General features: G+C 37.4%; 1 protein-coding gene across 5 annotated transcripts in view; it reads left to right on the top strand.

Annotated features, from left to right (window-relative positions):
• The window catches only part of LOC113973719 (cytochrome b5 reductase 4), a 36,003-nt gene extending 15,634 nt beyond the window's left edge, over nt 1-20,369 (top strand). For all 5 annotated transcript variants that reach the window (XM_027696208.1, XM_027696188.1, XM_027696217.1 and 2 more), the window contains 7 exons: nt 574-696; nt 10,531-10,671; nt 11,827-11,979; nt 12,573-12,723; nt 17,199-17,285; nt 18,665-18,829; nt 19,748-20,369. In XM_027696208.1, the coding sequence (XP_027552009.1) occupies nt 574-696; nt 10,531-10,671; nt 11,827-11,979; nt 12,573-12,723; nt 17,199-17,285; nt 18,665-18,829; nt 19,748-19,802 (875 nt within the window). In that variant the 3' untranslated portion in view covers nt 19,803-20,369. The remainder of the gene's footprint in view (nt 1-573; nt 697-10,530; nt 10,672-11,826; nt 11,980-12,572; nt 12,724-17,198; nt 17,286-18,664; nt 18,830-19,747) is intronic.
• Nucleotides 20,370-21,306: the final 937 nt, after the last annotated feature.

The following is a 21,306-nucleotide window of genomic DNA, read 5'->3' as shown; positions in this document are numbered from 1 at the left end:
CACAGTCAATCAAACCATGCCATAACACTGAATATTTTTTTTTAAATGATAGCATTTGGCCCTGTGAAAGTAGTAAGTTGATAGTGCTCTGATTCCTCTGAATATGACTAAATGTTAAAATAGTTAGAAGTTAGTTCTGTTGTGTATTTGTAAACTGTTCTTTGCTGAGACTGGGATTTTCTTGTATTTAATTATTCATTCAAATGGTCTTGAAAAGAAAATATTAAGTAGTGGTAGTTACCAATTTCCAGTACATGAGGACTCTGAGTTCATGAGCATTTTTCTTGACCAGATGGGCTGTGAAGCTGTCCTAGTTCCACAATCTATTTAGCAAATAAAGTATATTAATTATGCATATTAAATTAGTGCTTGTTGTTTTAATTGCACTCTAAAACATTATAGAGTGATAGGTAGAAGTATGTTTAATTTGATATTCTAATTTAGTGGATTAACTACATGTGTCTCGAGAAATTTCTTCTAAATTCTTCTAAAATTTAGTTATAACTGAGGAGTGAATTTTTTTTTTTACAAAGTGTAACTAAAAGTAACAATGTGAAACTTTTTCTCTTTTAGTAAATATTGCTGAAAAAATAGGAAAAGTAGAGATTATTTTAAAGAAAAAGGATAACTTTCATTGGAAAATGCTGGGACAGCCCTGGGGGTGTCATAATACATTTATCAAACGCACAGACAGAGGTAAGCAATTTCATGGCCAAGTCACCAGTTGTTTTCTGACTTCTTGGAGCTTGTTAGTCATTTGGTTTCTTTCAGGATTTTCTATTTCTGTAGTTGTACCCTCATTTCTTTCATCCTTGATGTCTAATCTTGTTGAAAGCTACTCAGGAGTTCTCCTTGAAAGGATTCAACTTAGAGGTGTTTTTTTGCCTTGCTTTGGTTTGTTGGTTTGTTTTGTCCCACATAGGAGTTGAAGGTCTTTCAGGCTTGTGGAAAGACTGGAAGAACCTAATAATGTAAGGTGAAGACTGCTTGAGTGTTGTTCCACCTCATGGCTACCTGTGTGCTTAATGTCCTTTCTGTCCGTATGAAAAGACCCTGAGGGACAGTGCATAGATTTGTATCAGTCATTATGGAAGTAACTGTAGTGAAGGTTTTCCTTCACTTCCAGTTTTTTCTATAGATATAGTAACACGTTTCAACCTAATGTTGTTCCATCACACTACATCTTTGTAACTTGATCTATTGACTTCAAGACACGTGTAGGTATTAAAGCCAGCTCTGAATAAGCTGATGTGTCTGCAAGAAGCAGTAGATGTTATATATGAGTTTAGTATGTGTTAACAGAATAGTATGAACTTGACGCAGCACCAGAATATATTACAATGATCAGTGTGGTTTTGGTTCTTTTCACCTAAATTAAAAATTTCTGCACAATTACATTGTGTAGTATAAGCATGCTCCTGATATTATTGCAAGTTGCCCAGCTTCTCAAAAGCCTTCTTGGCCCTCTGTCTAATAGTGCTCAGAAATGGACTGTTTGATATTAGTCTACCTGATTATGTGTGAAAGCAAAGCTGTACATTTTTAAGAGCTAATTACTTGTTGATCATCATGTTGTACACTTCCTACTGCCTCTCAGTTATGTTACGTAGGCCTTCAAAGTCAAGAGATTACTGTGGTACAAAAAGGAAGACTGCATAAAAGCACATCTCTCTAGCAACCATTAGCTTATGTAGAATATAATTTTCTTATGAGAGTTTCTGAAACTGTTAAGTCATCCCCCTTAGTATTAGATTTTTCAATATAATCCTCTGTATATAAGGGCTTACAGACTGATCTAATATATTGTCCACTGTCCATTGCTCATTTTCTCCTGCCTTATCGCTTTTCGAAAAAAAAGAGAAAATAATCTGAAAGAACAAGAGCCATAGAATAGGTGGCTTTGCAAATGAGGAAGGTGTGGATGATTGGATGCAATTGACAAAAGTGCATATTGAGCATTTATAACCAATGCTTTCTAGATTATTTATTTTGCATTTTTTTTCCTGAGTCAATCTCCAACATAGTATTTGTCCTGTAATGCAGAGGACTGTTATAAGGTATAAGATACAGTTATAAGGTATAAGATTTTTTATATAATTTATAATATACTTTATTATGTATCGATGACTGAGTTCACGTCAGCTTAAATTGAATCTTCAGAAAACTTAAGTTGAAGGGCTTGCTGAGCCTAGGTTTCTTCGGTTCCGTGATTAAAAAGGTGATGAATCTACCAAATAAAGTGATATCTATGGCTTTTTAATACCTACTCCAGAAATTTTTATTCTGCAGTTTTTTAATTTTAAAACCTCCAAATTTAAAATTGAGCATGCCAGAAGGTATATAGACAAAGAATGTTCCGGCCTACATGTCTTTCCTTCATTCCAATCCTGTGCTTTCAGCTCAGCCATAAAATCTACATGTTGTAGGCTTCTATTTATTCAGTTTAGTGTTAAGTAGACAGTCTCCTTTTCTGCTTAGAATTGTGCTCCCTTACACTAAATTGCAGAATTTTCATATTTGCTTCCGCTTCTGTGGAAACAAAATAATGTTATGACTGAAGAAACTCATACCTTGTTCAATGTGAGCACAGAATTAGTAATTAATAACTAAAAAAAAGTAATTTTACAAAAAACTTTTTATCTGGTATTTCTATATGCCACTATATATAGGGTAGCATAGATGCGTTGCCTTAAATACTCAGATTCTTTTTCACTTGGATTTATGTATCTTCCTCTGCTTATCCTCAGCATTACCTTTTATGTTTTATGGATGTGGGTCTTGTTTGAAGGCAGTGTAACTGATAACTTCCTCTTCTGAAAATTTGGGAATAGAATGGGAAGTGGTTATATTATCTTATTATACATGTTTTTTGTTTATTTTATTCGGGTTTTGTGTATTTGTAGGTTTTTTGGTAGCTTACACTTTCTAAGAAAAGTAATCATTTTACCTGCAATGTTTGCACGCTTCCAGTTTGGTGGCAAGGTTGTTCTGAGGCTATGAATAGTAAGTGCTTATGGGAGCACTGATATTTAATTCCTCAGGGTTTTCTTGTCTTTGAGTTTTTCTCTAGTATTTCCATTGTACTGACCATTTCAAACATTTCCTTTGTGTTCAAAGCACAGGAAGAAGGGCTGAAAACCAGTCAGGATTGACACTTGAAAACTTTCCTTGATTTTATGTTGTTATAACTTGTTCACATGACAGCATTCATGAATGAGTTTGTAAAGGAGATGTAGGTGACCTCCGTGCCTGCATAAACCCCTACACTTCAAAATTATGTAATCTTTATTTTTGAAACAGCTACGTCTAAATTCTACAAAAAAGCGATGAAGCTTTTCTTCAGGGACAATGACATAATGCAGAGATGGTATTGGAAGCTTATGATAACTTTATGTTATGAAGAAACAATTAGCATAAACCTCTACTTTTTTCCCCTTAAGCTGGCAAAGTCCTACTCCCAGGTAAATTGCCTATGTAGTCTCAAATTTCTGCTGAGCTTATACTAACAGTTTGGCCAGTGTGTCTTAGTTAATTGGAAGGAAAGAACAAAATTGTTGAATTTCCTGAAAGGTGAGAGGGATTTTTAAAGAAAAGTTAATGCAATTTCAGTGAACTGCACTGTATCTTAGGATGTATCAGGAGATTCAGAAAAATATTCAATACCACTTCTACTCCTTAAGAAGGAAGTGCTTGCTTTTCTGGAGGAATAATTATTTATACCCCACAGTATTGCATAGAAAACACAATTCAATATAATTAGCTTGTCAGTGTAGGAAAGTTGGTGTCATTACTCTTTGCTAGCTATCATGAAACTGGTCATTAAAAGCACAAACAAAAACCAGTGATCACCGTGCTGGCGTCCTGTGAAATTTAAAAGCAGTATTTAAAAAAGTAAGATAAGACTTTCTCATTTAAAAACCAAACAAACAGAAAAAACAAAACCAAAAAGAACAACCAAGAAACAAAACCAAAAAGAACAACCAAGAAACAAAACCCCAAACCAAACCCCAAAAAACCAAATTAGCACACAGCACAGTAATAGAGTGCAGGTTTTCTCATAGGTATTGACATGATTTTCTTTTAGGTGCCTTTTCTCGGAAATAAGATATGAAAGCCCACTCATGAGGGGGCATGCATACAAAAGCAGTAGCCATATGAAAGTGAAAAATTATGTTAGTACAGGTGACTTTGGATGTGTGTGGGGGGGTTTTCCTCATGGAGAATAAACTCTACTAGTTCCTTCTGAAAATGATTCTGAACTTTTAATCAAATCCTTCTTTTGGAATACAACTAACTTCTGCTTTCTTAAAGAGGGTGCAACTATTGGCAGATGTGTAGGGTATTCAGTAAAGAAACAAGGTGCTGTTACCTCTGAGGGCTGAAATAGAATGTAATTTCTTTGTTTCATGGAGTGGTTTCAGTCCACATTAAGTGAAAGATCATAGACCTTTTTTTGTTGGAAGTACCAGAAGGAAACAGAATGCTGATGCAGCACTTGATGTATATCAGCAAGACTTGTGCTGTGACAGAGTGCTATTTGCTGCATAATTAGGGAAGGTTTATCAGATGTTGATTCAGTGGAAACCTTATTTTGGGAGGGGAGAGAGACCATCTGGGAAGACAATGGCTGACCTTTTTGGATAATAGGAACTAGCTTGTGAAATCTAGTAATTAACTGAAGCATTTGAGAATACTGACAAATTCATGGTTAGCAGTAAGGGTTGATTGTTGTCTTAACTCCAAGACTGGGCTGCTGCCGAGAGTGGTGGGCAGCCACCTTCCTTCAGCTGTGTGGTCTAATCTCCATTATGTTGGCACTAATAGTACTTGAGGCTCTGTAATGAAATAACCTGAACGAAGTAAGGATTAACGTTCAGCTGGCTGATAGACACTGTTGAGTGATACGTGCTTGCTGGGAGTGGGGTGGAAATCCTCTACTTGAGATGGAGGGGCAGCGGAAGGATTCGGCTTTTATACTTTGAAACTCTCTATTGCAAGTGAACAGGCTAATATTGCTGCTTTAGCATTCCTAGCATTATGACTAACAAGTAAGAAATAAGAATTGTCTTTGAAGTTTTATCATTGAAGAAAAGCAAAAAACATAATTCAAGGAAAAATGCTTAAACTCCCTTGCATGACAAGGAAGAACACAGTAGGCAAAAGGCTAATACTCTCCAAAAGGTATCATTGACTGTGCAGCAGTTTTGTTGGTAAAATTAAATTTGTATGCCTATGAATCAATGTGCTTGATTCCAGCAGAGGAAGAAGTTCAGTTTGAAGAGTGATGTCTCTGCCCTGTGATAATATTGGGTTTCTGTGGCAAAGCTTTGCTAGCAGGGAGCTGTGGGAGTGCTTCTCTGAGATCAGGCGCTGTGATGCTGGCACTTGATGTCTGCAGAAACCTTGATCAAAGCTAACCTCGTCAGTAGTTACTTTCTCCACTTTAAAAATTACGATTTGCTTCTGGACACTTAATCGTGCTCCAAAATTGAGAGAAGAGTACCTTTTGTTTATGTGTAGTAGCAAATCATGTGTCTTTGGCATCTGGCAGTTAACTTGGCTTCATGGGCTGATGAAAGCAAGTGTTCAGCTTCATCTTGCTACTAGGGGTTGGTATTCTCTTGTTGAAAGGCTTTTCTGCGTTGCCACTTGTTTTTGCTTGTGGCTCCAGATTTTATTGAAACCACTGTGTTCTAGTTTTGGCAGGGATAGAGTTAGGGTTAAACCACAACACACTGATAATGAACTAATTTTAGTTAATACAGCAAAGGCTACAAACTAAACTAGAAGTTTACTTAGACCTGGGCAGACCTCTGTTTTTAAAGGTGAGATTGAGTAAATCAGGACAAAAGTTCTGTATGGCAAAATAAAAAGAAAAACAGGGAGGTAAAGGTTATTTATATGGAAAAGGCTGGAATTAGTCAGGTTGTAAAGGTAAAAAATTTTCAGGAAACAGTTGATGAATAATTTTTTTTAACTTCTCTCTCTCCACTCCCAAATATCTGTTAAGAGTATTAGCTGACCGGTATTATGGGCTATTGTAGTGGTTTTCTGTGGCTGAGTTTTGGTAGTGGGGGGGCTACAGGGGTGCCTTCTGTTAGAAGCTGCTAGAAGCTTCCCATCTGGTGGAGCCAATGCCAGCAGGCTCCAGGATGGGCTTCCTGCTGCTGGCCAAGGCCAAGCCAATCAAGAGTGATAGTAACACCTCCATGATAACATATTTAAGAAACGAAAGTTATTGCACAGTACAAAATTCCAGACAGGGAAGAGCAGAGTGAGAACATGGGAACAACAGTGCAGACACCAGTGCAGAAGGAGGGGGAGGAGGTGCTCCAGGTGCCGGAGATGAGGCCCCTGCAGCCCGTGGTGAAGACCATGGTGGAGCAGCTGTGCCCCTGCAGCCCATGGAGGACCATCGGGGTGCAGAGACCCACCTGCAGCCCATGGAGAAACCCATGCTGGAGCAGGTGGATGCATGAAGGAGGCTGTGACCCTGTGGGAGGCCCAAGATGGATCAGGGTCCTGCCGGGGACCTGCAGCCTGTGGAGAAAGGAGCCCACGCTGGTGCAAGTTTTTCCAAGGTAGGACTTGTGGCCCCTGTGGGGGACCAACACTGGTACAGCTCATTCGTGAAGGACTGCACCCCATGGAGAAGTGACCCATAGGCCAGCAGTTTGGGAAGAACTGCTGCCCAAGGGATGGACTCATGCCGGAGAGGTCCATCAAGGACTGTCCCATGGGAGGGACCCCAAGGGAGCAGGGGAAGGACTCCTCTCCCTAAGCAGTGGCAGAAACCACAACTGACCATAACCCCCATTCCCCATCCCCCTGCACTGCTGGGGGGGAGGAGGGAAAACACGGAAGGAAGGAGGGGTGGGGGCAAGGTGTTTTTAAGATTATTTTGCTTCTCACTCTTTTGCTCTGATCCTGTTAGTAATAAATTTAATTAGTATCCCAACTTTGAGTCTGTTTTGCCCATGATGGTGATCAGTAACTGACCTCTCCCAGCTCATATCTCAACTCATGAATCCTTGGCTGTTTTTTTCTCTCCTCTGTCCAGTTGCAGAGGGAAGTGAGAGAGCGGCTTTAGTGGGTACCTGGTGTCTAGCCAGGGTCAACCCACTACAGCTATATTACCAATTTCACACATTCTTTTGCACAATTCTTAAGTCTGCAGAACTGACAGCAATCTTGGCGTATTTATTTGTGTACTGTACTTTGCAATCTTACTGTGTATTATTTTTCCAATTTCAAAAAAGCCTTTTTATAATATTTGTGTAGCTGGAGACATGCTTTACTTCAAGATTGGTATGAAATGGAATTATTGACTTGAATTTTTTCAGGGCTTTAGGTATTCTTTTGATTCATCTGAAATGTTTGCTCATTCAAAATAAGGAATTGGTAGGATGTTAAATGAAAGGTGTGAGAAAATCTTAATAAAGAAGATTTATTCCATATCAGAGACTTTACATTGTGTCTGTGCAGGCATTTTTAGTGGATAAACTCATTAGTAGATATTTGAATAATTTAAGAAAACAAGCGTATGCAGAAAAATGCCATGGTCATCCACTGTGGCAATACTGGTACGTAAGGAATTTGCTGCTAATTTAGTCCACGCACAAAGTGCATGTGCAGCTGAGATTTAGTAATCTGCACATATATTTCAGGCATAACGGCATGTATTTAGATGCTTGACTGTTTTAGCAGAGTTTATTTATACCCTTAGAAATAAAGTCAATTAGAAAGAAGCATGACTAAGCTAGAACATACTGTTTAAATCCTTAACTTTTAAACAATTGGTGGATAACTATTCTGGTTTGAAAGCTGTCCTCTGTTTAAAATTATTTGGTTTCTGTTGTGGTTGAATTGGCAAGCTGTGATCCTGCACTTATTGAAGAAGGGAATGTTGATAGTGATGGCTGTTCCTTCAGGCAGCAATTGACTGCACTGTCACAGAGTAATTAGTCTCCAGCAAACTCTTTAGCTGTGTTTTTAATCCGGAATATCTGGAAAGAGCAAAATGTTTGGGGTAATAATCCTGGACTAAGGAAACTGCAGTACAGATAAATTACTTGGAAAATGATAATTCATTAGATGAAATTACTGAAGTACTCAAAGTGGTCCTTAAATGACTCTTGGGGAACACTGGGGAAGGAAAATGGACAGGCTAGCTTACTGCGAACCCCTCTAACCTTTTCTGGTTGATGATTGGTTTTGGTGGTTTTTTTAAGTCCAGCGATCAGTGTCTGAATTGTAGCCCTAGTTAAACATAAAGATCAGCCAGGCTTACTGACTTACGCTTCTCTCTGGTGCTCTTGGGAGTAAGAGCAAGGAAGCAATGGCAGTGGTTGCTGGAGCTGCAGCAATGTCTAGAATTTCCTTTACATTTTGTCTTGCATTTAAGGGAGACTTCACTGGAAAATTGCATAAGCCTTCTGTCAGGCAAGAATCACTTAAGAAGAGTCATTGTGTTGACTCAAGATAGAATTTTGAAGGACATCAGGATTTAGGCCATGTACATAAAATAAAATGAACATCTGTGCCCTTAATGAAGCCATGTTTACTGTCACAAGTTACCTCCTTATTTTCCATGCATAACTTCCAGAAGTATCTGCTCTGTGATCTTGCGAGACACAGTGGTTATGCTTTGCATTTTCCAGTCAGTGGGAACTTCACCAGAGTGCCACATGGATGGGCAGTGGCTAGACACTTCCTCTGCGAGTTCCCTCAGAATCCACGGATGCATCTCGTCAGGTTCCATGGACTTGTGCACCTTCAGGTTTCTTAGATGGCCTCGAAACTGATCTCCTATAGTAGCTGGTACTTCCTAGTCTTGCCTCTGCCTTCCTGATGTCTAACCTAAATCTCCCCTCCTTCAGTTTGTATCCATTATTCCTCGTCCTATTGTTTCATCAGTTCCTGACAAAGAATCCCTCTCCGGCTTCCCTGTAGGCCCCTTCTATATTATAGTTGAGAGTTGAGAAATACTTTCCTGTATTTAGCATTTGTTGTGAAATTAACCTCTGTAAGCATTTTTTATTTCCAGAAGGAAAGCATCCATGCCCTTTTTTCTTTGAAGTACTTCTTCCTTGCTGCTTCATCCCTGCTTAATGTTCTACAGTCTCTGGCTGTAAAAAACAGGACATAGCCCTCTACTTTGTTGTGCTTTCAAATCCTCACTTAGACCCTGAAGTGCTGTAATGATGCAGATTACAGAGCTCAGGATGGCTGCTTAGTTAAAATGGGTGCAGAGCTGGCCAGCCTTACACTGAGTGCTTTGCCACAGGGGTTGTTTCCAGCATAAATGATGGGTTATTACCCCTTTTGTAAGAGAGGCAGTCTGAAATGCAAACCTTACATAGTGCTTTTATTTATTTATTTTTGAATGCTTTCTTTTTTCAGTTACCTTTTGCCAGACATTTAGTTGATGCACAGGTTGAAAAGTACTGTATTTGAAACCAATGTCCTCGCCCCCAAAACAGCTGTGTTAACAAAAATTTATGCTGTACATAAGACCTTGTAGTTGATTTAAGTGAGCATGTGAACATATAACTGGAGTTCATAATTCCTAGTTAGCCAAAAGGCACCAATTCATGTCTAAAATATGTACTGATAATGCTGAAGTGTTTCTTGCCTATGTAAGCACAGATGTTCATTTCATTTTATTTCATGTATAAGCATTTAAGCATTGGAATTGTGTACCTGAAAAATTGTGCAAAGCTGTATCAGAAATTCTTCTTGTGCTTATAAAATAAATGGCCAGTCTTTGCGAACGAAGGTTTTTGGGAAAGGTCTTTTGCCTTTCAAGCCTGCGCAATGGATTTTTTAGGTGAGACACAGCATGTGCTGAACTGAGCCCACCCTTTAATCCTAAGGTTCATCTGCCAGGGCCAAGCGAGCTTGGACAATGGCAGTGAGGTCCTCAGGACATAGGTTTGTTTAGAGTGACCTTCTCATAGATGGATGACGAGCTCCATCTGCCCGGGGGAGTATCCCTGACGGGGAATCGAACCCGGGCCGTGGCAGTGAGAGCGCTGCATCCTAACCACTAGACCACCAGGGGTCCCCTGTCAAAGTGCAACAGTATGGGGTAGTCAGACCGATAAATATCTGAGATGCTGGGTGGGTTTGGATAGTCTGTTGCTAAGGACTGGTGCTCTGCTGGCTTATATTTCATTTGTGTTACACCAGCTGGTTTTGGTCTGCATATGTGTACTCGTGCTGTAGTTACACGGTGAATTCTGTGCAGGTGCAGTGTAGTACAAGGGGTTCTATTTTCTGCTAGTTTCTGATGCTTTTCTATCTCTTCCCAGTCATCGCTGATAACTCAGAGGCCCAAAGTAAGGCTATGAATGAGTCCTTAGTCCAAAACTGTAAAAAAATTATAAGTAATTATACAAGAAGCATCTATAGTGTTTTTATAACTGTATATACTGAAATACAAATATTTCTCTATCTCTTACTGAAAGATATATAAGAAAAAAAAAAGAGAGATTGAGACTTAACTAACAAGTAAAATCATGTTTTTAGAACTGTTCTACAGAAAATGCAAATTGGTTTCTAAGACAGAAGTTACTCATGACACCAAGCTCTTCTGCTTAATGTTGCCAAAGGGCACACATCTCCGTGTTCCCACTGGACAACATGTTTACCTCAAACAAATTATTACAGGTAAGAAAAATTGAGAATGTAGTAATGGATTCCTTTTCATAGTCTTGAGAGAATGCCAAGTCCACAGCCACTAATTCCCTTGTTGTAGTTAGAAAGTCTCTGCTTCCAGAATCACAATCAGTGCTTAATAATGAACTAACTGGATTAATATTGATGGAAAGCTAACTATTGAAGTGGCTGGCATTTACTGTTGACCTTATTGTCTCTACTTTCAACTCTCTCTTTAGAACATTCTCTCTACTGAAGTAGTGCTGTTCATCTTTGAAGGGGGAAAACTTATCGTATATGTTATGTATCATTAGTCAGTTCCTTTTAATTTTTTGAAATGAGGAGGGTATTGTTGCAAATTTTCTTTTTTTTCTCCTTCTTCTGAGGGATTTATAGTAGTCATGGTAGCACTACTTTATACTCCAGTTGCACAATATTAATGATAACACAAGGCTATGAGATGAATGTATCTTGAAAAGCATGTTTATGTGCTATTCTTCAAAATTTTGTAGAAGGTGGACTTAAGGAAATGGAAGGCCAAAGAAATATCTGGTTTATTTTTTAAAAAATACTTTTTAAAATTTGTATATTAATGGTTATACTGGTCACTGTACTTGAATTGCAATATGCATGGTAGAGAGATTTCTCAGAAGAATTTTTAAATATCCATTAATTGAGAACTGTTTTGTCCTCCTCCTCCTCCCTGCCTAATTCTTTGCTGGTGTCCAACTCTTGAGATCTTTCTTTCTATCATTATACAATGGATTTTTGAAATGATACTGCAAGAAAATATAACTATGCAGTACTAAAACTCTGCTGTTTAAATTTACAAAAAATCAAATTCTTGAAATAATTGAAAATAAATGAAATTGTTTAGATTTTCATGTTCTTTGGGGATGACTCAAGATCTTTTAATCCAGTGGTCTGAATTGCTAGATAGCACAGAAATAACATATTGTGCAGTGACCTGAAATTTTTAATTGGGAGTAGAAGGCTTCCAATTCTGGTGCAGTGGAAAGTAATATACTTGCATAAAAGCATATGTGTTATTTTTATGGGATATACAGATTATTTATTTACTCATTGTTTATTTTGGTATTTGTTTGTAGTAGCTGGATGTAAAGTGCTTTTCATATTATTTCAGCTATCTTTCGGTCTACTCTCTAGGGACAGAGGCAGTAAAACCATACACACCTGTATTGCCTTTTTTGCCATTGGATTTCCAAGAAGCGTCTCACCATGATGGTGTGCATATATATTTAATGATTAAAATTTATTCGTGTGGGCTGTTCACACAGGCACTTGACCACCTACAAATTGGTAAGTATAGGTTGGGTTTTTTTGTGTTTGCCTTATCTTTAAAGATTCACTGTCTTATCATTTACCTACTTATACGTTGGGACATACTTACAACTTGTTTTAAACCTTGCTTTCCATTCCCTAAATGTGCAGGCTTATCCTCACTGTAACTAGGAGTTGTCCATTACATAAAGCTCTCCTGACTGATCTGTGTGAACTATATCACACATTAGAGTTGATCACTTTGATGTCAGATGCTCTGAGAACAAGTTCTTGTACTTTCACATAAAGAAAGCTAGATCTGTTTTACGGGACTTAAAATGCACTTCCTTTTTCATTTCAGATACAGAGGCAGATTTTTAATACTGACTTCACAAATGTTTGTGTACTCATATCTTGTAAAATCCATCAAGACAAAACTTTTTAATTATATGTCTCTTCTTTTAACAAGAGTGATTCTTATGTGAAGTGTATAGTACCTTTCTGAAATGAACCTTAATACTACAAAGATGAAGGCAATATGAAATGGCCTTTAAAAAATCGGAATACTAATTAGCTTGTTTTCATCTAATTAATGTTTACCTTTTTCTTTTTTCATTTTTTTTTAAATAAAGGAGACTATGTTTCTGTCAGCAACCCTGAAGGCAACTTCAAGAAGTCACAAGTTCAAGCTTCAGAAGATCTCATTTTATTGGCAGGAGGCACAGGCTTCACACCAATGGTTAAACTGCTGAATTTTGCTCTGACTGAAGTTAGTTGTCTCAGGTATGTATGATTCTTATGATTTAACCTAAGTTAGAAGGAAGAAACATAATGGGCAAGCCTCAGTGTTAATAAAACAACCAACAAAATAAAATGGTATGAAAGCAATTTTTTCAACTTATGCCAAGAACTGGCATGCTTAAGGGAAGAGTGTCAGAAGCTTAGGCAATTTGCACATATTTGGTTATTGGCTACCCTCAACATAATGGGCTGATCTGCATTTTGGATTTTAGTTGTGGTGCAAATGAGCTCACTGAGTAAAAACTTTGAGGATTTTTTTTTAACTAGCTTTCCATTTGAGTGTCTGTTTTTAGTATTGAAATATTTCAATGTAGGTATTGTTTTTTGGACTGAGAATGGCTAAAACTGTTTACTTATAACCTCTCTCTGATATATTTGAATAGCTAACATATTGTTTTCACCTGCTAAGCGACAGTAACACATTGTTACTGGATGAGCTCCAGTTTCAAAAAAAGTACCACTTCTATAAGCAGAGCATTAAGTGTATTCAAATGCATAGAAAGGTGTGTATTGCATATGCATTCTATACTCTGCTTGTAAAATCTACAGAAGAAAGCATTACTTTTACTTGGTAAGGGAGCAGGTTGTTATGTCCTTTGGAACCCCAGAACTAGTACTTCTGCTTTTGAAACAGCATAGAGATATTAATTGGACACTAATCTTCATACTAAAGCTAAAAAGGAGGAGGTGCACTGCCAAAATTTGTTTTTAAAAAAACAAACAAACCCTAAATCGAGACACTATGCTTATATTGTTTATATTTCAGCAATGATGTATAATCCTGTTTTGTGAACAGAGAGATTGTCTACTGTCTAGCTCTTCCAAAGTGTCCTGTATTGTCAGTAGCAAATAGCAAGTGGCTGGCTGGCCTTGCCAATCCAAAGGGTAAATCTGTCATCTAACAAAATGCTTGGGAAGCACATTTTTAACACTTTTCAGCATGATTTCTGATGGGAATTCAATGTTAGTTTAGGATGGAGCAGCATCTGTTTCCTTTACTAGTCAATTCAAAGTAAACAAATTTTTCCTTCTTGCTGTGGAGGCTTGTTAGGTGAATGACTCGGTCTGGTACAGGTTCTGGTTATATGCAGACACTTAAACATTTGTTTTTCTGGCTGTTCTAGGCAATTTAGTTTCTTGGCTTTATATGTGCTCTTTAAACTATCATTTTCTTTTTTGGGAAAATATTACAAGAGTGTCTTTAATATATGTACGTTTATATGTATGAGATACATGTATATGTAAACAACATAAATACGATTTGCATAGAATTATCTTATTTAGCAAAGTAACTGTTGTCCTAAGCTTGGATTGCACTTGCAGGAACACAAATTGCAGAAAGCTGAGAAATAATCTGTGCAGTGATTGACTTGTCACCTGAGGGTGCCAAAGCAGCCTCTATCTGGAGTGCTGGGCAAGTGCTGCTGAACTTCCGGGGCTGCAGTGTGAGTGCTGGAGAATCTGCAGCCTCCCTAAGCAGCATTTGCTGTTATGTAATGGGCTAGGATCAATGGATTTTCATTCTTACTGTCTAGTCAAAGTTTCCCTATTATCTTTTAAGTCTGCTATTTCTTGCCTACGGTAAACGGGAAAACCAATTTGTTCTCTTCTTACCTGCATTATCCTTTTGTGCATGAAGTCATAATGACTTGTTTCCTCTCTTGCAGGCCAAATTGTATTTGGCCAAAGTATTAATTAAAAAAGAATAGTGGTCCTCTACGCTTTCTTTTTAAGATGAGGTTTTTTGCTCCTTTTTTACTGGTGGTGTATAACTGCAGTTATCAGTTAATGGGTACATTTCTTTAAAAAGGCACTAAACACTAGATGGAGGGCTAATGCTCTTCTCGAGTATAGGATGCTTGTAGTCTATTATTGATTCTCCTTGATAGTTGCATCTCCCCTTGTCTCCAGCTTTTCATTCCTAAATTACCACTCTGTCCTCATATTCACTTTTAATATAGTATCCCACTTCCATCATCATTCTTGTTTGGAAGGTGATTTTGTAACTTTCTACCTCCTCTTTTTCCTAAAATCCTGTAAGGGTCTCTGACTCCTCTCTGTACAGCTTTCCATAGGACCTCACATACCGGTTTTTTTTACTTTATTAAAATCTACATCCCTTGAAGTAGCTTCCAGTATGCCAGATTCACCCTATTTCCTTCCAAAGGGCTGATGAACTTTCTAATTTGTTATCTAACCTTTTGTCATCGTTCTCTCAACCAGTTTTTCTTTGCTGGTGAGGATCATGTCTCTTCATTTTAGCTGGGTTTTCTGTTCTCTTGATAGTGCCGAGTACTGAGCAGCAGTGCAGCAGATATATTTGTCTACACTGGGAAGTATCAGTATGGGTGTCTCAAATAACCAATTTGTACCTTTGTACCCAATAAACAAAGTGATGTGTATTATATACACATGTGTGTGATGTGTATTATATACAACATATGTGTTTTATATGTTTATGAGTTTTTCTATTTTGATGGCAGAAAATGAAATGTTTCTCAAATACAAGATGATCCCTTTTCTTTGGCATCTGATGTAGCTTATAAGAGTTTTCCTGGTATCTTGAAGTGCTTGCAAAGGGGGAAAAAGGTTAGAAGTCAGAAAAATGTGGTTTTTTCAAACTGGCAGAACATAGGCTTCTAAACTGCAGTTGAAGAACAGCTGGAGGTCATGAACTCTCTGCAGAAGCCCTAGCATATGTGAAAGATGTGTGAAAGTATATGTGAAAGATTGCTCTCTGCAAAGTATAGAGCAGGAGGTGATAGGAATTAATAGTTCCTGTGCAGGATCATGTAAACATACTGTGTCTAGCACTAGTCTCTTAGAATCAAGCTTGGCTTGTAAATGGTACACTGGGTAGTGGAGTGCCATGTTGTGGAACTGGAATTGCAGGACTGTGTGATGTGCAAGACCAGCAAGCTTAGCTGACAGGTACCCTTGTGGTTCTGCATGCATCCCAGCACTCTGGCTTCCTGCAAGTAGGGCACCAAACTTACTGATTCTGACAGCACAGCAACGTGCTCTCTCTGTGCAGAGCTGTGCCTGAGTAGAAAAAGCAAGCCCTCTGGGATTAATTCAGGAACTGCTTGCATTTAACAGTACATCATCTGTCTTATGTGTTGGTACAGCCTCACCTTGAATATTGTGTGCGGTTTTGGGCACCCCAATCTAAGAAAGATATTAAGCTCTTACAGAGCATCCAGTGGAGGGCAGTGAAGATGGGGAAGGGCCTTGAGGGGAAGCCGTATGAGGAGCAGCTGAGGGCACTTGGTCTGTTCAGCCTGGAGAAGAGGAGACTGAGGGGAGACCTCATTGCAGTCTACAACTTCCTCGTGAGGGGAAGAGGAGGGGCAGGCACTGATCTCTTCTCTGTGGTGACCAGTGACAGGACCCAAGGGAATGACCTGAAGTTGTATCAGGAAAGATTTACGTTGGATATTAGGAAAAGATTCTTCACCCACAAGGTGGTTGGGTACTGGGGAAGTGGTCACAGCACCAAGCCTGACAGAGTTCAAGAAGCATTTAGATGATACTGTGAGGCACATGGTGTGACTATTGGGGATGGTCCTATGCAGGGTTAAGGGTTGGACTCGATGATCCTTGTGGGTCCCTTCCCACTCAGGATAGTCTGTGATTCTGTGGTTACATCAGTTGTCCGTAGGATATTAGTCTGTCATTAGCAATAAAGGAGAAGTTAGGTTCTTGTGGCTTCATCAAATGGTAAATTCTGTTTTGTAAAGTTTGTCTGTGTTTTACCTCCACTGTAATATAAAAGTCTGAAGAGTTAATGGCACTGACCTTAATGACAAAGCATTTATTTTTATGAGAACTATCTGGCAAATATAACACTTGTAAAACAGTAGCTTTCCAGGCAAATAGTTTTTATAAATCAACTAAGTAGGGTAAGATGACCTGGTATAGAGCTGTAGTTAGCTCTTGAAGTTAGGAGTTAATTTTCTTCTCTGGGTTAACATTTCATCTTTATCAAATTAATATTGACATAACCTTCTTAATTCCAGTTTCACCTCTACAAGCTGGTGTGTGTAATATTAAGAAGGTGTACAGAGTTCCTATACCAGCTATTAATTGTAGTGCTCAAACAATGAGAAACCACTAGATAAAACTTGACAAGTTTTATTGTAATTTCAGACAGGTCTTAGTAACTTTAAGAGACTTTATTTTTCTTAGGACAGGAATTCCTGAACTAGAGGGTGCAAATGCAGGCAGGGTTATGGCATTTAGGAGAAAGACCACTAGTCCAACAGACTTTCAGTTACAACAAGAAAGAAATTATATTGGGTTAGTGGCAAAAAGATTTGAGTATTGAAGAGTTGCAAAAAACCAAAGAAATAAAAAATGTAAGTAAAAGGTTTCTGTATGATACAATAAGTTCTGATTGTTTAACATGTTTCAAATACAGAAACAGTCTGCAGTTAAATTTTCTTTTTATTTTTAAGGACAGTGAAGCTGATCTTCTTCAACAAAACAGAAGATGACATACTTTGGAGAAACAAACTAGAGCAATTAGCTCTTAAAGATGAAAGGTATTTAAAAGTCTTATGGAGAACAACTTGTACCATCTTAGTCTATAGGAGAACAAGTCTTGGGACTTAGACTAACTGTACAGCTTTGGCACAAGGAGAGATTCTGATTCCGTTAGTTCTTAGCTAAGGATATGATGAGACTTAGGGAGTGGAAGGAGTTATATTGGTCACAGATGCATAGCAGAGGTTATGTCATTATGTTCTGTGGGTTCCCAGAGGAAGCCAGGGATTTCATTGGACAGTGTTTAGTAGATGGTTATTGGATAGTTCATGTTAGATGAAGTGGTTTTTTAAGACTGAGAAGCTTTTAGATGGTGAAGAAAATTTGCCTTAGCCTTAACAATAGAAAACACAGATATGCAAAAGAGGCATAGAAGTGATAGAGCATAGTGTACCCCATTCTGAATTTAGAGAAGTCTTGAAAAGTCTTTTTGGTGTCACCCGTTGGGAAAATATTTATGTAGAAATTCAAAGTTTAAATGGGCTTGTTACTTTCATTTTTCCTTACTAATTGTTGCATTTTTCCCTCAATTACATTTTAATTGTGGATTAAAATGCACTAGTACCCATGTAATGTCAACTTAATTTAACAGGCCATAGTTTTGTCAGGAAACACAGGATTATCAGATTACCTTTTTAATTTCAGTTTCCTTGCTGTTATCATTAGATAAATTGTCGCTGCTTGGATTTTACATGATAAAAGTATGTTTTATTTATGCTTACCTAATTCTTAGTTGAATTGTTTCTTGGTTGAAACCACTTGTTCCTTCACAACACTGATGTGAAAAATCAATACTTCATATTCTTGTGATGTCTGGCACTTTCAAACCTCCATAGTCTAGACATTGTGCAAATTTACAGTAAAAACCCTTTCTCCCTTTCAGTAAAAGCCTCAGATATACAAGTGCTTGTTTTTTTACTGAATTACTATTCTGTTAGTGAGTTTTTGAAACCACTTATAATAGTTTCTCATTAATTAAATTGTGCTGGCATTTTCACAGTAAAATCTGTGCTTTAGTATCTTAATTGGTCCCAGCTGGTGTCATTGTTGTTGTTGTTTTGGGTTTTTTTTGGTTGGTTGTTGGTTTTCACCTTTTTTTTGAAAGATGAAATATGCAGCTGGAATTTTTAACATTGAAAGATTTGGTTAAATAATTAAATATGCAATATTAGAGGTGATTTGACTGACTTGATCGATAGGAACAACTTAAATATCTCTTAGATCTGATACTGCAGTGGGGAGCTGAGCAGAAAAGGAAAGTAATCATAGTGTCACATAATGACACCATGTAAAGTCATCAATGTCTTGATCAATAGCATTTGGTGTAGCAGATTTCTAATCAGAGGCAATATTTATGAAATATTCTTCTGCTTACCAGGTTTGAGGTTCAATTCATTCTTTCACAACCAACAAAGGACTGGGTGGGTAAACAGGGGAAGATTTCTTCATCTCTTCTCTCTGAGTTTGTGAAAAGAAGCAGAAAAGACTCCAAAGTGCTTATCTGCATCTGTGGTCCAACACCTTTTACAGAACAAGGAGTACAGTGAGTATTTTGAATGATGAACTAGAAAGCTAAGAATTTTTAAAAATTTGATCACCTAGTTAGGTGTAGTGTTTCTGATTTGGTAGACTTTCAAAAATGGCTTTACATTTTCTGCTTTGCAAGAAAACTTTTAAAATGTTTTAAGATGTAAACAAAAAAAAAGAATTTATAAAAAAAAGGAATTTAAAAAAATCACCTGATATCATACTTGAGGAATATGTTTATATTTAGTGTGTAGCTAAGTAACTATCAGAAATATGTAAGTTTCATGAGTTCTAGTAAGTTGTCCAAAACTTTTTAAGAGCATCTCTTTCATAGTGACTGGTTTTCCCCAAGGTTTTAAATGCTGCTTTTAATTTGATGTTCATAGAAAAGTTGCAGTAATAGGAAATAAGCTTTCTGTGTTGATGTTAGCTTGACAAATTAAGTTAGGGAAGTAAAGTTCAAAACAATTGTTCTATACAAACATTTCTCTTGCTTAATTTTTTTAATTAATGCATTTGTTTATGGCTGTACCTAATACTTTTATTTTATATGCATATTTAGAGATAAAACGTCCGCTAACTTTCTCTTGCCCAGCTTCAAAATATTGAACCAATATGACATCACTTGCATTTCTGAAGTCTTAGTGAAGTTAAGGTGGATTTAATGGAGGGTGGAATTGGCCAATAATAATGCTGCCTCTTGAGAAATCTGAGATAATTCAAATGATGTCTGTATTTATTTTTAGAAATTGTTTTCAGGATCCAAAAAGTTAATGTAGTATATCTGAGCTCCTGGGCATTGTTTCCTAAATATATTTGTGAGGGTAAAGGTCATGGTGCACATTTGAATGAAAACAAGATGGTGCTGATCTATGTCTGTGGTGGGTTTTGGGTTCCAAATATTAATATTGCCAACTTGATTTGTGACTTTCAGATATCTGAAGAATCTTGGATACTCCCAAGAAGAGATACATGCTTTTACTGCATAAACCCATATGAGGATATCAATGTTTGTTTGTATAATTCAGTGTTATTTATTTACCTTCATGAATTTAAATAAGTGAGGAGCAATTTTGTAAGACTTGAAATTTCATTCTTGGTACCAAACTGTTTCTCGGAAGAATTATATCTTTGAAAAAAAATTTATAATGTGTTTTATCTTCTTTTTGTAAATATTTTTGCAATACTTAAGTCATCCAGGGTATTAATTTATTGTAGAGGCAAGCAAAAAATTATACTATACATTACATAAGATATTTCATGTTGTTGGTTTATGAGAATTCTTGAATTTATGAAAAGCGCTGATTTAGGTTTTGACTTGATAAAGCTTATTATTTCTTACTGTAAAATGTCTTAAGAGCAATACTGTCTGAAATTAAATATTGCACTGTAACTCAGGTAACTGGTCATTGAAAAATGTTCTTTTTCATCTGATGTCTCTATTTGACTTGCAAGTGATCCAGATACATTTTTGGCTTTGTAAACAAAGAATAAAAGTACCTTTGGTAAAATATAAAATTTACATCAAATAATAAAAAATTAATAATTTTACATTACTTTATGCATTTCTGTAATTTTTTTTGTATTTTCAGTTTATAATGTCATACAGAAAGGTTTCCACAAGCTTGTTATACCATCTGAGAACTCAAAACAGAGACGCAGAGTCTTGGTCTCCCACAAAACTTCCCATGTAACCTCACTGGTATTGGGCAACCCTTGTCATCAGACATTCTGAGGGTAAAAACAGCTTATAGCCCACAGATACCAGGGTCAGGACCATAGAAATATATAAAAATATTTGACAGGTTGCACTAGTATTACATGAAGTTATTTTATTTAAATCAGTGTGGTTTTTACTCCATTATTAAAAGTGTATTATCATGAGAAAATAATCTGCTGTCTAATAGCAGTTTGGAGAAAAAAGCAGTAAAGCAGCTCTTCCCCTTCTAGATGTTGTCAGTAATATCTGTGGGCATTGTTTTGTATGACATCCGGTACTCTTTGTCTTCATGTTGTATTGAATGGGTATTTCTTCCTCCTAAGCAGCCAGACTTGTAGCTGTGGCTTTAATACTTCAGCATTCAAGAAAAATGTTTTAATGAAACCCTTTAAAAATGTTAAATAGCTATCTGACAGTGACTGGCTATGCTAAACTGAACTGTCATTGCTTCAGTGCCCCATGTTTATTGGACTTGAAGTTCTGGTTGTCAGTCGTTGCCTAAGGGTAGCAAGTTCAGAGAATCACAGAATCATTAAGGTTGGAAAAGACGTCCAAGATCTTTGAGTCCAACCTGTGACCAATGCCCACCTTTTCAGCCAACCCAAGCACTCGTTCCTTGGACACCTCCAGGGATAGGGAATCCACCACCTCCCTGGGCAGCCCCTTCCAATGCCTGACAGCCCTTTCAGTGAAGATCTTTTCCCAATATCCAACCTGACAACTTGAGGCAGTTTTCCTCTCATCCTGTCCCTTGTTCCCTGGGAGCAGAGCCT

Source organism: Neopelma chrysocephalum, unplaced genomic scaffold (assembly GCF_003984885.1).
Source record: "Neopelma chrysocephalum unplaced genomic scaffold, ASM398488v2 Primary Assembly neopelma1_23b, whole genome shotgun sequence".
Classification (NCBI taxonomy): domain Eukaryota; kingdom Metazoa; phylum Chordata; class Aves; order Passeriformes; family Pipridae; genus Neopelma; species Neopelma chrysocephalum.
The sequence above is the reverse complement of the archived record's forward strand: the minus strand, read 5'-3'. Positions and strand labels throughout refer to the sequence as shown.